The following is a 16698-nucleotide window of genomic DNA, read 5'->3' on the forward strand; positions in this document are numbered from 1 at the left end:
TTGTGCAATAGCAGACGAAAAGTCGCAAAAGTCGGAAAAGTGGCAAAGTGTATATAGAAATATAGAAAGTAAATATCTATTGCTTGCATATATGCGCATATAGCGATGTGGCAAAGTGCGTTGTGTTGAAAAATCTGGGTATGTCAAAGTTTAAATGTAGCTGCTGTGCCTGCGCCCGTTCCTGCTCCCGCTGCTGTTGTTGCTGCTGCTGCTGCTGTTGCTGTAATCCATCGTCGTTCGTCTCGTCAACACTTCATTTTTCGGGACTCCACCCAGTTTCGTGGTCAACGAAAACGCATACAAAATAGGAAAATCAAGCAGACACTGGCGTAGAAGCAGAATAAGTAGAAGAAGCAGCAGAAACAGAATCAGAATCAGCATCAGCATCAGGAGAACTTAAGAAAGCATAAGCAAACACATTGCGTCTGGCTAAAAGGGCTAATGAGGCCATAAATACACACATGCATACACATATATATGTGCCCACATACATATGTATAGTTTGCTATAAGCCCAAAACGTCGCTGTGTCGTTCGTGTTTTAGTGCGCGTGTGAGTGTGTATGCTTTGAGCAGTTAATGAGCTTAGTGTTGAAGAAAATCTTAAAGAAGCCAGTAAATATTTGCTACGATCAAACTCCTTCGTTTGATTGCCAGAAAAAAAAGTGTACTTACATACATACACACATACAACAAATTATAAAAATATATATAAGTATCTATATATACATAGCAACGGCGTACATAAGTGTAGCATATATAAAATATATACAAATATATATATATATAAATAAATAGAGTGTCGTGTCGTTTGAACTTGTGTAGCCGCGCCGTTCGCGACGCCCCGCAGCGCTCGCAATAGCAGGGAAAATGCTAGAAAAATGCCCAAGATGCTTACATGCGACAAGTTGATGACACATTTTACTGTCATTGTGACCGCATTCCTGCTACTCCATTGCATTGGTTTTTCACCGTTTATGCCGCAAACGTTGCGCGCCGTTGAGGCCACTCCCGAGGATGAAGCGTAAGTTCGTAGTACAGCAAATAAAATAAAATTACAAAAATAATAATAAAAGTTTAGTCAAAACAATAGCAAAAACAAAAACACAAAAAACAAGCGCGTTTCTGCAGCCTTAGCTGCTTTGACATTACAAAATTTTACACACACATATACATACATACATGTACAATGTGTAGCAAAATTCTTGCGTTACAAAGAAAAAATAAATAGCATGACTTGTGCACACTGCGGCGTCTTCAGATCGCCCTGTTGGCAATATTTATTGCTTATCACCCCCGATTATTGTAAAACTTTTGCTGAAGTGTCTATAGCAAGCAGTTTAGTGAAACGTGTATAACTATTAAGCATTTATAGTCATATACATACATATCGGGTGATTTTTTAAGAGCTTGATAACTTTTTTTTAAAAAAAAACGCATAAAATTTGCAAAATCTCATCGGTTCTTTATTTGAAACGTTAGATTGGTTCATGACATTTACTTTTTGAAGATAATTTCATTTAAATGTTGACTCATGTGGTTTCAACAAGATGGCGCTACATGCCACACAGCTCGCGATTCTATGGCCATTTTGAGGAAAAACTTCGGAGAACAATTCATCTCAAGAAATGGACCCGTAAGTTGGCCACCAAAATCATGCGATTTAACGCCTTTAGACTATTTTTTGTGGGGCTACGTCAAGTCTAAAGTCTACAGAAATAAGCCAGCAACTATTCCAGCTTTGGAAGACAACATTTCCGAAGAAATTCGGGCTATTCCGGCCGAAATGCTCGAAAAAGTTGCCCAAAATTGGACTTTCCGAATGGACCACCTAAGACGCAGCCGCGGTCAACATTTAAATGAAATTATCTTCAAAAAGTAAATGTCATGCACCAATCTAACGTTTCAAATAAAGAACCGATGAGATTTTGCAAATTTTATGCGTTTTTTTTTAAAAAAAAGTTATCAAGCTCTTAAAAAATCACCCGATACATACGTATCTAGGCATAGTGCTTTCAAAAATAACGTTTTCGCTTTTCAAAGTGTGGAAAAATTTGCAAAAAATGTTGTAATTATAGAAGATGCACTGGTTTTGTTATAGCTGACGTTTATTTAATACTTCCTCCTATCTACCGCGTGGTCTTATATAGTCTGAAAACTTTGATGGCAACTTGCAAATAATTTTCTGCATATTCCACCAGCAGCGACGTCCAGGTTGCGCCGAATAAAATCTATTGTTGAAGTTACATGTTTTCTAGATGTTTTCTGTTTTATTAAATACCAATCATTGTTACTGAATTGGCGTCTGGTGACTGTGATAGCCAATCTAAAAATGTAGTTTTCTTGTTTTCATTGAGTATAGTGTCTGTTCCTACTACAATGAGCATAAATAGTTAGACTATATTCATCATTTTAAAGCATTTATTTCATTCTTCAAAATCTATGTCGCCTCTTCAAAGTTATCCCCCTGCCACTATGCACTTCTGCCAATGTTTTTTCCTGTCACCGAAACAGTTGTTAAAATCAATTTCCGGTATAACCTTCAATGCGGGTAGTATTCCTTGTTGACAGTTTGGCCAAGCGGAAGGAATTCGAAGTCCACCACACCTCGTATGCGAAAAAAATGTCAACATAACCTTTTATCGAGTCCCATTTGCATATGTCCGATATATCATTTTACAAATGACTTTTGCAGTTTTGCAAGGAAATCTTTTCGTGTTTTTATTCCGCGAATTAATATTTTTCTTCTTTATTGGCGTAGACACCGCTTACGCGGTTATAGCCAAGTTCCTTTTCGCTGCTTGGAGAATTGGAGATTCCAAGCGAAGCCAAGTCCTTCTCCAACACGACATGACCTAATCAGCGGAGCCGCTGTCTTTTAATTCGCAGAACTATGTCAATGTCGTCGTATGTTTCACATAGCTTCCATCGACTGCGGTATTCGCCGTTGCAAAAAAAGCCATAAATCTTCCATAGGACCTTTCTCTCGAAAACTCGTAACGTTGACTCATCAGGACGGGAATAATGAATGACTTATTAGAGTTTGGTCTTTGTTCGTCAAGAGAGCACTTCACTTCTCAATTACCTACTCAGTCCGAAGTAGCAACTGCTGACAAAAGTTATTCTGGGTTGGATTTCGGGGCTGACAATGTTGTTGCTGTTAATACTGGTTCCAAGATAGACGAAATTATTTACGACTTCGAAGTTATGACTGTCGACATTGACGTGGGAGCCTAGTCGCGAGTGCGACTGTTTGTTTGATTACTGGAGATATTTCGTCTTATGCTCCTTCACCACCAGACCCATTTTTTCACTTCTTTGTTCAACCTGGAGAAACCAGAACTAATAGCGCGGCTTTTGAGACTATTATATCGTAGTCATCGACGTAGGCTAGCAGTTGTACACTTTTGTAGAAGATTGTTCTTTCTCTATTCAGATCTGCAGCTCGTATTATTTTCTCCAGCAATAGATTGAAAAATTCACACGATAGAGAGTCTCTTTGTCTGAATTGCTTTGTATCGAACGCCTCGGAGAGATCCTTCCCGATGGTGACGGAGGTTCTGGTATTGCGCAACGTCTGTTTACACACCCGTCTTAGTTTTGCAAGGTTACCAACTTTAGACGTAGGGGCATAAATTAGCTTCTTTTTGTGTTGACTTTCCAGGCCTGAAGGCGGTGGGCTTTAATCTTTCACACAATACGCTCAATAGAACCTTATATGGGAAGTTGAGTAGTCTTAATAGTAGTTGGCGCAGATTGTGAGTACTCGCTTTTTGTGGATTGAGCAGAGCACACTACAAAGATGCTGATACATGCTTCTTAATAGTTCTTCGCCGCCGTTTTTGAATAGCTCGGTCGGTAATCCATCGGCCATTGTTACTTTGTTGTTCTTCAGACGGGTATTTGCTATTCAAACCTCTTCATGGTCGGGCAATGAAACATCTACTCCATCGTCATCTGTTGGGGAATCGAGTTCACCATCTTCTGGTGTTATACTTTCACTGTCATTCAGCAGGCTTAAGAAGTGTTCCCTCCATAATTTCAGTATGCTCTGGGCATGAGTCACTAGAACACCTTTGGGGTGGTGAGGAGACCATGCTTTACACAAACATGATGAAGCATTGTACCAATCAACGGAAAAAATTGAACTTAATGTTATTTATACTATTGAGATACGTTGGTTGTTATCGCAGTGGGTTATTCCGTTGCTAGTTGTTTAGTTCTTTTGATAGGTAGATAGTAGATATCTATTTGGTCTGTTTATTATTTGAGGGTGCATTTCTATTGTTCCAGCGTTTGTCCATTGCATTTCGCGATAATGCATGTTATCTGTTCTTATCTGCTGCTGATAAATTCGTTTTGATGCGTTTTAGTTTGTTTACGGCTAATAATATATACATATGTACATACTACTGTGATCGATTTTTAGTACATATATCTAAATTTATTGAACAAAGAAGGTCGATAATGCACCATCTCATATTGCATTGGTTATTTGTGATCATTTCGCCATATTTTCAACTAATATCGCATTGCATTCGCCAGATTTACTTTCGTGTAACTTCTGGCTATTCAGCAAATTCACATGACCACTCCGAGGACACCGTTTTGACTTAATTGAGGATAAAAAAGCTGAACCGAAGAAGGCTCTGATGGCCATCACGACGAGGATTTTTCAAAGTGCTATGATGACTGGAATATCGTTGGCATAAGTATATTGCAATGGAAGGGATTACTTTGAAGGAGATGAAGCGGACAAAATTCACCTTTCAATTTGATCAGTATGTACTATTTCATGCCAGGCCTTTACATATTGACGCCCTTGAACTGTTCATACAGATTTTTGTACCGTCTGGTGCGATATTAGTGCTTCCCACTGCATACAGGTTCATTCACTTTTAGCAGAACGTCGATCACGCCAAAAGCCGCCTCAGCGAATATTCTAATCGTATACACTACTGGATCCTCATTTTATAAGATTGGTGTAATTAGAATCTTATATGCGATTTTATGTTAGATTTCGTCATTTCCTAGTTATCCGAGTTGGATAAAACTATTGGCCTTATCGATTTGTGCAGGTAAAGTCAAAAGCCAATTCGACTTAACTTCTCTTTATTCTGTAATAACATAAGACGCTCGTTGATGAAATCTAGCGAAGGCAGAACTCCGCACATCAAAAAATACCTAAGTGATTAATACTTACATCTTGACTTATTTTACCCGGCACAGGATATATTATGTTTGCCACGAAGTTTGCAATGTCGAGAAGAAGACGTCTATTGGGTGTTAGATATACTTTTGTAACGCTCTTATTGGAAAAACCGTTACACACTATACAAGTATATATGTTAAATTATCAGCGCGAGGACTGACTCGATTTAGCCACATCCGTCTGTATATGTCCTGTCTCTTAATTTTTAAGAAATCAAACCGGAAATTTTTCATACGCCCTTATTTCCCCCAAGCCCATTTGCGGGAAAAACTTTTGTTAGAAACATTTTTTATTTGAAAGACATCTTCAAGAAATTTGGCGCTTATTATCCAAGCCAATGCCATAATCTCCGAGCAAATTCTTTAGTTGGCACCTCTATAACATCTATATCTATTATATATTACATATAACTACCTTACAATCTGATAGATCAAAATGAAGTTCTTACATGGAAAGCTTTTTGATGGGTAATATTTGATGCAATCGCAGTTAATGTGTTTTATGGTTTTCTCTACACGACGTCATATTTGAAGCCTTCTTTAATAGATATGAAACAGTTTTGACACCTACCTACCATATTTTAGAGAATATGATTTTATACCTTATCTACAAGTATTTGACTATAATCAACCTTTGAACATCATATGTAGTTCACCTACAACCTAATGAGGGGAACTAATTACCGATATCGTCACTAATGTCAGAATAACGTGTTTTAAATTTCTCAGGGTTGCATGGGCATCTCTCTTTAAGTGTCCTATATTAGGCAATGGTATTCAAAATTCGAACTTGTGGTTATGGCAAAACTTATAGGGCATAAAAACCGTATATGAATATCGGATCGAAAGTGTCTGTAATTTGAGTAAGTATATCTCCCATGTTTGATAAAACTTAATTCCTTACATTGATACCGGTAGTATTATCAAATAATTTTATGAAAATATATTGGAAGAGATATACTTTAGAAAGTCTGCAATCCTTATATTAATTTATTCCAAACTAATTGGGGACTCCAAGCGTAGGCAGATCCTTCTTCACTTGGTCTTTCCAACGGAGTGCAGGTCTTTCTCTTCCTCTGCTTCAGAGCTGGAGCGGTCGGAAGACAAGACCTAGCCAGCGTAGTCGCTGCCTCTTAATTCGCTGAACTATGTATGTCAATGTCGTCGTATATCTCGTATAGCTCATCGTTTCATAGACTACGGTATTCGCCGTTGCCAATGCTCAAAGGACCATAAATCTTTCGCAGAACCTTTCTCTCGAAAATTCGTAACGCCGACTTATAAGATGTTGTCATCGTCCACGCCTCTGAACCATATAGCAGGACGAGAATGATGAGTGACTTTGTTCGTCAAGAGAGAGGCTTTACTTCTCAATTGCCTACTCAGTCTGAAGTAGCACATGTTGGCAATAGTTATTCTGCGTTGGATTTCGAGGCTGATGTTATTGATGGGGTTAATGCTGGTTCCAAGATAAGCGAAATTATCTACGACTTCGAAGTCGCGAGTTGCGACGGCTGCTCGTTTGATGACAAGAGATATTTCGTCCTGCCTTTAACCAGTGCAAGGAAAGCAGAAATAATGTGTACATTATACAAGTATACCGCATCTATTTCTGAAAGCATGTTTTGAGCCATTGTGTGAACCCTCAGCATGAGAGTACTCAAGAAGAAGCACCTTTATGGTTTATGATTGTGAAAGAATGAATGAAATACTTGTGAAAATACTTTAATGTCGAGGAAGAAGAAGATATAAATCAAATTTGCAGTTCAGCGGCATGGAAAAAGACCGCTGGTGGAGATGGAGAGCGAATAGGTGCGGCTAACTGCCATTGACCTACTTTCAAAAGCTGGTCTTTGTTAAAAAAGGATATTCACAATTTCGAATAGCCTATTTCCATTTAAAAGCATTTAAGCACGCCCCTTCTCACTTACCCTACCCCTACTCTCACTCTTACATGAATCAGCCCACACGCACACACTAATAATTAGCATGCTTTTATGCTAAGTAATTCGCTATTAATTGCACGTTTTCATTTCTGCTTTCATTTCCTCTACGCTTTGTAGTCTTCTGGCCGAGCATTTGTAGCAGCGGCCTCCTCGATATGCATGTATTTCCACTTGTAATTTGTCATTTCTATTAAAATGGGGTGCTCATATTTGTTCGTACGTTTGTGCAAGTGTGATTATAAGAGCTACTTTGCTTTTATTATTTTTATTTTTCAGTTTTTTTTTGCTCGCTTTTTATGTGTATTCGCTACAAGTAGTTTGTGTCGTTGAATAAAATCAAAGAAAATTGAATTGTCAGCTACAGACCGTGGACTCGCGTGCCCTGACGACAGCACAGCAGGCTGTGGTGTTGGCGTTGTTGGTGTTTAGTGTTTGCTTAATAGAGTGTGTGGGCGGCAAAACTGTTGACCACCACCACATCCTGATTAACGGCATGGCAGAGCCTTAAGGCGGTTTGCAATGTAGACGAGGTTTTCATGCAACGCTGATGAGTTTTGTGGTATTGGCGTTAATGCTAAATAGCCTTTTGGATAGCGCATTACTGAGGAAATCGTTGTATAAGCATGTGTGTATGTATGTGTTAGGGCAGAGCATATTTTTGACTGGCAGAAAATTACGCTGCGAGTGAAATGAAGGGATGTTAAGATTAAAGAAAGTGAAGCTAATATTTCTAAATAATAAAATTTTCATTTTAATGAAAAAAATTTTGTTAAATTAGCAAAAATAATTTGTCAAGCAAAATCTGAAATTTTTTTAAAAAGTTAAAATAAGTAACAAAGAAAATGTTTTGAAATTTTCTTTAGTAAAAATTTATTTCAAGCGAAATCCACATTTTTTTAAGTAGAAATGAGTAAAAAAAACATATTTTAATAATAACCTTTTGTTTTTAAAAAAATCTAAATTTTTTTTAAAGGAAACCAAAAAAGTTGTATTTTAATCATTTTATTTTGTTTTTAAAAAAATTATAGAAATTTTTTAGGAAATTTTTTTCAATCAATATTTAAATTTTTTTTAATAAGTAACAAAAACATTTTTTTTGATAATTATTTTTGGTGTTTTTAAAAAATTTACTGAGATTTTTTTAGTAAAAAAAAATATTCAAACAATTAAAATTTTTAAAAAAGTAAAAATAAGTACAAAAAAAGTACAAAAATTTTTTTTCAATATTTTCTTTTTATGTTTTTTTAAAATTTATAGGGCAATTTTTGTACTAAATTTTTTTTCAAGAAAAATTTAAAATTTTTTTATTAAAAATAAGTAACAAGAAACATTTTTAATAATTACTTTTTGTGTTTTTAAAGATTTTTTTTAGTAAAAATTGTTTCAAGCAAAATCAAACATTTTTTTTAAAAGCAAAAACAAATAGGAATAAACTTAAAATAATTGTTTTTAGTGTTTTTTAAATTTTTATTTTAGTAAAAAATTTTTTCAAGCAAAATCTAATTTTTTTTAAATGTAAAAATGAGTAACAATGCACATTTTTTAATATTAATTTTTTGTGTTTTTAAAAAATTTGTAGTTATTTTTTTAATAAATGTTTTTTTTTTTCAAAAAATATTTGAAATTTTTTTAAAAAGTTGAAATAATTAACAAAAAAACTTTATTTCAATATTAATTTTTTACGTTTTTAAATTTTTTTTCATTTGAATTTGGATTTGAATTTCAACAATATCCACGTTAAAATTGTTGCTTAAAAATATATTACACTAGAGTAATGCATCCGTTTTGAACTTGTTTGTAACCAGTCTGTAACTAGTACATATCTGATCACAAATTAGCTCTTCAGGGTAGTAGAACATTAATAACAGAAATACCCAAGAGACTGTGAGGTAGAGGGCGATTGGCTGACTACTTCGGCTTGCGGTTCACACTAGTTGTAAAATAAAGCAATTTATAACTAGTTGATTTCACTGCAGCTGACCCACCCTCATACATAAAGCTATGTGTGTGTCGATGTATGTACTTTGACACTAATTTGCCTATTTACACACACACACACACAATATTAAGTGGCATTATGGCGGATTTTATTATTCTCATTAAATTAACATAACAGTGTAACTTCAGTAATAAAATTCGTAGTAAAATGGCATAGGCCGCTAAAGCAGACTTTTTATGTTGCCTTAAGCCAAGTTTACACTAAGCATTTGCATATCAAAATGGGTGAGACATATTTACATATATTTTTGTTATGTGCTAATGAGAGGATTAGTAGAGAGGAAATTATGTAGTTAACAATTAGAAAACTTAGCTTAAATGTAAATGAGCGTAAAAGGTGGTTTTGGGTCAGGAGAAATTTTCAAAAATATTATAGTAATACATTAGAATGAATTTTTTTTATTTTAATTATATTTTTCCTCCTTTAATTTTGAAAGAGTTCGCTTCCAAAAATTTGCAAAAATCTTAATTTTAATTGCAATTAATAAATCAACAGTAATAAAATCATGTGTATGTATGTATGTACATATGTATATGTTCATATGCATGAAATTCACTTAAATTACGTGCCTTTCATTTCTGTAATGACAGCGTCATTGTCAATATTGCCGAAAATTCTGGGAAAATTGCTTGCAGTCGCGTATAAAATGCGAATAAATTAAAGAATGCAATAAACAGCTTTTACTTAAGATATGTACACATGTGCTTTCGTATGAATAAAGTGATCAGCAACATTTTGCGCGGCAGCAAAAGCCATTTGAGCAGTGTTTTTACTTAAAACTATGTATGTATGTACACTGAAATATATTATGATATAACTACAAGTAGTAATGTGTGCTAAGATCTAGGCTACTAGTCACTTTGAAGAGCTCATCTAATGTGAAATATTAAAAAAAAATAATTTCTGGATTTTTACATATTTCGTTAGAATATAAGTACATTTAAAAATAACATATCTTCTTCTTCTTAATTGGCGTGGACACCGCTTACGCGATTATAGCCGAGTTAACAACAGCGCGCCAGTCGTTTCTTCCTTTCGCTACGTGGCGCCAATTGGATATTCCAAGCGAAGCCAGGTCCTTCTCCACTTGGTCCTTCCAACGGAGTGGAGGTCTTCCTCTTCCTCTGCTTCCCCCGGCGGGTACTGCGTCCAATACTTTCAGAGCTGGAGTGTTTCCGTCCATCCGGACAACATGACCTAGCCAGCGTAGTCGCTGTCTTTTAATTCGCTGAACTATGTCAATGTCGTCGTATATTTTGTACAGCTCATCGTTCCATCGAATGCGGTATTCGCCGTGGCTAACGCGCAAAGGACCATAAATCTTTCGCAGAACTTTTCTCTCGAAAACTCGCAACGTCGACTCATCCTTTGTTGACATCGTCCAAGACTCTGCACCATACAGCAGGGCGGGAATTATGAGTGACTTATAGAGTTTGGTTTTTGTTTGTCGAGAGAGAACAATTGCCTACTCAGTCCGAAGTAGCACCTGTTGGCAAGAGTTATCCTGCGTTGGATTTCTAGGCTGACATTGTTGGTGGTGTTTACGCTGGTTCCAAGATAGACGAAATTATCTACGACTTGAAAGTTATGACTGTCAACAGTGACGTGAGTGCCAAGTCGCGAGTGCGACGACTGTTTGTTTGATGACAGGAGATATTTCGTCTTGCCCTCGTTCACTGCCAGACCCTTTTCTTTTGCTTCCTTGTCCAGCCTGGAGAAAGCAGAACTAACAGCGCGGGTGAAGAGGCCGATGATATCAATATCATCGGCATACGCCAGCAGCTGTACACTCTTGTAGAAGATGGTACCTTCTCTATATAGTTCTGCAGTTCGAACTATTTTCTCCAGAAGCAGGTTGAAAAAGTCGCACGATAGGGAGTCCCCTTGTCTGAAACCTCGTTTGGTATCGAGCGGCTGAGAGAGGTCCTTCCCGATCCTGACGGAGCTTTTGGTGTTGCTCAACGTCAGCTTATGGGGTCTCCTTTTTTATGTATTGGGCATAGCACAATTAAATTCCAATCGTTGGGCATGCTTTCGTCCGACCATATTTTACAAAGAAGCTGATGCATGCTCCTGATCAGTTCTTCGCCGCCGTGTTTGAATAGCTCGGCCGGCAATCCGTCGGCCCCCGCCGCTTTGTTGTTCTTCGGGCGGTCAATTGCTATTCGAACTTCTTCATGGTCGGGCAATAGAACGTCTGTTTTATCGTCATCGATTGGGGAATCGGGTTCGCCTTCTCCCGGCGTTGTACTTTCACTGCCATTCAGCAGGCTGGAGAAGTGTTCCCTCCATAATTTAAGTATGCTCTGGGCATCGGTGACTAGATCACCTTTGGGAGTTCTACAAGAGTATGCTCCGGTTTTGAAACCTTCTGTAAGCCGCCGCATTTTTTCGTAGAATTTTCGAGCATTATCTCTGTCGACCAGCTTATCAAGCTCTTCGTACTCACGCATTTCGGCCTCTTTTTTTTTCTGTCTGCAAATGCGTCTCGCTTCCCTCTTCAACTCTCGGTATCTATCCCATCCCGCACGTGTTCTGGTCGATCGTAACGTTGCGAAGTAGGCAATCTGTTTTCTCTCCGCTGCGACACGGCACTCCTCGTCGTACCAGCTGTTCCTTTGCACTTTCCGAAAACCAATGGTTTCGGTTGCAGCTGTACGTAAGGAGTTTGAAATGCCGTCCCACAGTTCCCTTATATCGAGTTGTTGACGAGTGCTCTTAGAGAGCAGGAGTGCAAGCCGAGTAGTAAATCGTTCGGCTGTCTGTTGTGATTGCAGCTTCTCGACGTCGAACCTTCCTTGTGCACAGAGGCGGGTGCGAATCTTGGCTGAAGCAAGATAGTGGTCTGAGTCGATGTTAGGACCTCGGAGCGTACGCACGTCTAGAACACTGTAGACGTGTCTTTCGTCTATCACAACAAGTTCGATCTGGTTGGTGGCTTTTCGATCCGGAGACAGCCAGGTAGCTTGATGTATCTTCTTGTGCTGGAATCTAGTACTACAGATAACCATATTTCGGGCCCCTGCGAAGTCAATCAGCCTCAACCCATTTGGGGAGGCTAAATTTACCGACGGTAGTGCCAAAGATACCTTCTTTGCCCACCCAGGCGTTAAAGTCGCCAAGCACGATTTTGACATCGTGGCGGGGGCAGCTCTCATAAGCGCGTTCCAAGCGCTCATAGAAGGCAAACTGAACACATAGTTACTAAAAATAAATGCACCTGTGAAGGGTTTATTAGCTTCGTGCAGCCGAAGTTAACGTTTTTTCTTGTTTTTATTTTTTTCGAACCTATGGCAATATTTTCAACAAAGAGTTTTTATGTTAGAAGAAAGCCGAATCACTGCAGCAGCTTAGGACCTTTTGAGGCGTTAAAGATCATGTGTACCTCAAAAAATATTTAATTTTGCCCTTCCAAAATATGTATAATTATACCCTTAAAATTGTGTGACTTTCTACAAACACTACAAACAAAGTAAATTTCTTTTTTTGTTTGTTATTTATAATAGTTTGAACTTTTTAATAAGGAAAAGGGGGTCACTGATATTAGTATGCTCTTTAGTATACCTATTAAATAACGCACGTAATTGCTATTATCGTTTTAAAGGGTCCTCCATTTCGAGGTTCTCTACTAAAAAAACACAGAATCTTCAAATTTAATGGGAAATGTTTATTATCATACGAAAGAATATTCTTTGGGGTTAATTTTTGGAGGATTATATCTTTCAAATGTTGGCCGCGGTTACGTCTCCTATTTTCGACTATATTGACTCGTTCGAACATTTCGAACGAATGACACTCGTGATGCTTTGCTCCAAGAATTGAATCAAAGCAGGACTTTAGACTTTACATATCCCCACAGGAATAAGTATAACGGTATGATATCACACTAACTTGGTGACCAATCGACCGTCCGAAAACGTGAAATTATCTGCTCACCGAAGTATTCTTTCAATAAATTAATTGATTGATGCGATGTGCGGAAAGTGGAGCTATCTTGTTGAAACCAAGTGTCGCCGAGATCACGAGCTTCAATTTCAGGCATCAAATATACGGTTATCATAGCGCGATAGCGGTCGTCATTGACGGTAACGTTCTCACCGGCATCATTTTAGAAGAAATGTCAACCGATGACTCTGGATGAAATGGCAGCTCTTGAATTTCCTCAGGTTGCTTTTCGTGACAAATATGACAATTTTTGCTTGTTTACATACCCATTGAGTCACAAATGGGCCTCATGATTGAACAAAATTTGGCTCGAGAATGTCTGACCTCTTTAGAACTTTTTAAGAACCCATAGAGCGAAGCGATGTCGTTTGGGAAGGTCGAGAAGGTCGAAATATAAACTACCCCTACGTAGATCACCCATTAAAATATGAAAAAAAATCGTATCTGGTTGCCAAATACAATAACAGAAGTTAAAATGGATCCAATAGCACTTACGAGATATTCAATTAATAGTACATCAGGCTTGATATTAGACCAACAATGAGTGATCAAAAAGAAGGAAGCCAAAAGACAAACACTAATACCTGCAGAAGGTCTATTTTCGGCTCTGTTAATGGAAATCTCACATCAAGATCTTGGAAAGCTGAAGCTAAAGACTTGAAAAGGAAGTAAGAAATCAGATATCAGATACTTTAGCTCCGATGCAATATACGTGCCTGGACGGCAGATTCAATAACAGAAGTATAAGGAAAAGTAGGAAATCAGAGATAATTTAGAACAATATCGTGAAAACTTTATTTAAAGTATACTAGAAAATATCTCCGTTTGAAATACATAATTTGCGGGCATGAGTGCTTTAAGAATATTAAAATAAATTCTTCGCAAAGTACTGTGGGCATAATTGTTAAAATTTTAATTAAAATTGCGCGCGAAAAACCCGTTCGACGAAATAATTTTTTTCTAGGTTAGTATAACTGTCAATAGCATCTCTACCAAATTTCACAGCAAAATAATCATTGCTGTTTAGTAGTACATAACATTTTGCAAAAAGTGCATTCGACGATTTTTTCGATGAGTGAAATTAATCTACAAAGAAGTTCCATACAAATTAGTCCTGGATCTATGGTTACGACTTGGAAACAGACGTTTAATCGGCAAATATCGTGGTAAAGGTGAGCAGAAGCCGAAAAAACACGTCAAAGCGGGTAAAAAATCCAGGTTATGTTGACAGTTTTCTTCGATTATCGTGGTGTGGTGCCCTCCAAATTACTTCCGACTAGCCAAAATATAGTATTGTGCCTCATTTGCGCATAGCTATTCGTAAGAAGATACCGGAATTATGGGCCGTCAACTCTTTGTTTTTGCACCACGCTAATGTACCGTCGCATGCTGCACTGATTCTTTGTGATTTTTCGCCAAATACTCCACAATATCACGCCGCAACCACCGTATTCGCTTAATTTAGCTCCGTGTGACTTCTGCCTATTCAGGAAACTATTTGGTCGTTCCGGGCAGACCGTTTTGAGTTAATTGAAGATATTAAACGTGACTCGCTGCGCACTTTGAAGGCTATTCCGAAAATTGATTTTGAAGAATAAATTAAGAATTTTAGAATTATGACCAAAGTCTTACTATTTTTTGCTCATAGCAGTATTTATGTTTAATCAACAGGATTTGTCCGGAAAGTAATAAGACTGAGTCGATTTAAAAAAATGTATTGAACCAATCGGTTCAATTCTTTAAAAACTTTCAAAATAGGCTTCTTCTGCGTCGATGCAGCGCTACCAGCGCGATTTTCAAGTATTGAAGGCGTCACAGAAAGCATTCTACGGAATAGTCTTGAGAGGCGAGGTGCATGCTGCTTGGATCTCCTCTGTTGTCCTAAAATGCTTGCCTTTCATCGACCTTTTCAGGCAAGGAATCAAAAAAGAAGTCCAGGGTGCCACATCTGGACTGTAGGGCAGCTGCGAAAGCGTTGGGATGCCGGCCTTGGTTAGGTAGCTGTTCACAAGAAAGGCGATGTGAGCCGGGACGTTGTCATGGTGCAACTTCCAATCGGCTGCGATGTCTTGTTGGACCCTTCGTCTGAGCCTTTTGCGGACTTCCACGTAAACTTGGCGTTGACGGTTTGCCCAGCAGGAACAAAAAAGACAATGAGCATCGTTTTCACTTTGGATTTGGTCATTCTTCCCTTTTCACATCACTTCTTGCTAAAGCAACATCTGGGTAAGGCTGCTTGATCATCAAACATCTCTACCGCAGATTTACCGAGTTTCACACAGAATTTAATCGCGTACCTCTGCTCTAACGAACGCTACATTTTCGGCTTCCACCACTCACCGAAACACGACGCGTGAAAAGGTTTGTTCTGACTCTCTAGGTGCTCGGAGACAATTAGCTAGAAACGCCCTCTATCGAATTCAGTCGGTGCGCGCACGATTCGAAGTACAGTCGCGGCGAAAGAAAACTTACTTTCCGCACAAACCTTCTTTTATTGTTTTCTTTAACAAGGAATTTTAAATTAACTGCGTTAAAAAACAGTTAAGGGCTTAACACATTCCTACAAAATCTTTTTTTAAACAGAAAAATTTATTAGGGATCACTGAAGCGAGTTTATTAACCCATGAAATCATTATTATTTGGACCCAACCAAAAGGGTTTAAAACAGTTAAGAATTTATGCAGAAAGTTGGCAATAAAAAGCTTGGAGATTTTAGAAAAATTCCTTTTATACTGAATTCTATAAATATATATGTATATAAGCGAGTAAATATATATATATGTACATATCATTTATTTAAGACTTATAACGAAATGCTTTTCATTTTTCCTTTCTTGTTCGGCAACGCAAAGCTTCGCTTTATTGCGTTTTTATCTGTCACGTTTTATATTTGGAACCCCTACCATAAGCCCTTTTGTTCTGCCTTTTGCCGATTCTATGACAGCCAATTTTTTTTGAAGTATTTGAATTTTTATGCCGATGAAAACGAACGCTTTCTAAGCTTACGCGCACGTTTGCGGGTAAGAGTTCAAAACCCAATTGGGTATAAGTGCCTTTTACGAAATCGTAGCCGCAAAGAAATTATTGCCGTAAACGCTTGACTGGCCACAAAACAAGATTTAACGACACAAATCCGTCAAATTACCTTCTCGCAACACCTTCGCCGCGCGCACAGCATTCACATTGGTGCTCGTTCAAATTGTAACACGTGCATAAGGTTTTCTTTGTATGGGTATATATGTATACATGTATGTTTGTATGTATGAATTCATGTATTTATGTATATATGCATTTATGTCTCCATGTATATATGTATGCCTGCATACAGCTATGTGCTGACAAATTCATAGATACACATGCTGGCATCTGTCGGCGTGTATGTGTACGTTCACCTTAAAATGCCAAAAGACATTCGCATCGATAAAGTGCGCCAGAAAATCAATAACAACAAAAATGTATAAAACATTTCAGCCGAAAGGATTTTAAATTTATGCGACGGAATGTGGCAAAAATGTACATACCAGCACTTGAACTTATTTTATATGTATGTATGTATGCTCTTAAGGAAAATATTCTAATGGAATTTACGCAAGTGAGGG

The 16698-nt window shown here is 37.7% G+C and overlaps 1 protein-coding gene across 1 annotated transcript in view; it reads left to right on the forward strand.

The window, feature by feature from the left end:
• The first annotated feature begins 741 nt into the window (after positions 1 to 741).
• Positions 742 to 16698, forward strand: part of LOC120767741 (voltage-dependent calcium channel subunit alpha-2/delta-3) — a 40680-nt gene continuing 24723 nt past the window's right edge. Inside the window, exon 1 of the mRNA XM_040093952.1 lies at positions 742 to 1022. Coding sequence (XP_039949886.1) covers positions 880 to 1022 — 143 coding nt within the window. The 5' untranslated portion in view covers positions 742 to 879. The remainder of the gene's footprint in view (positions 1023 to 16698) is intronic.

The sequence above is a fragment of the Bactrocera tryoni genome, chromosome 2, assembly GCF_016617805.1.
Source record: "Bactrocera tryoni isolate S06 chromosome 2, CSIRO_BtryS06_freeze2, whole genome shotgun sequence".
NCBI lineage: Eukaryota > Metazoa > Arthropoda > Insecta > Diptera > Tephritidae > Bactrocera > Bactrocera tryoni.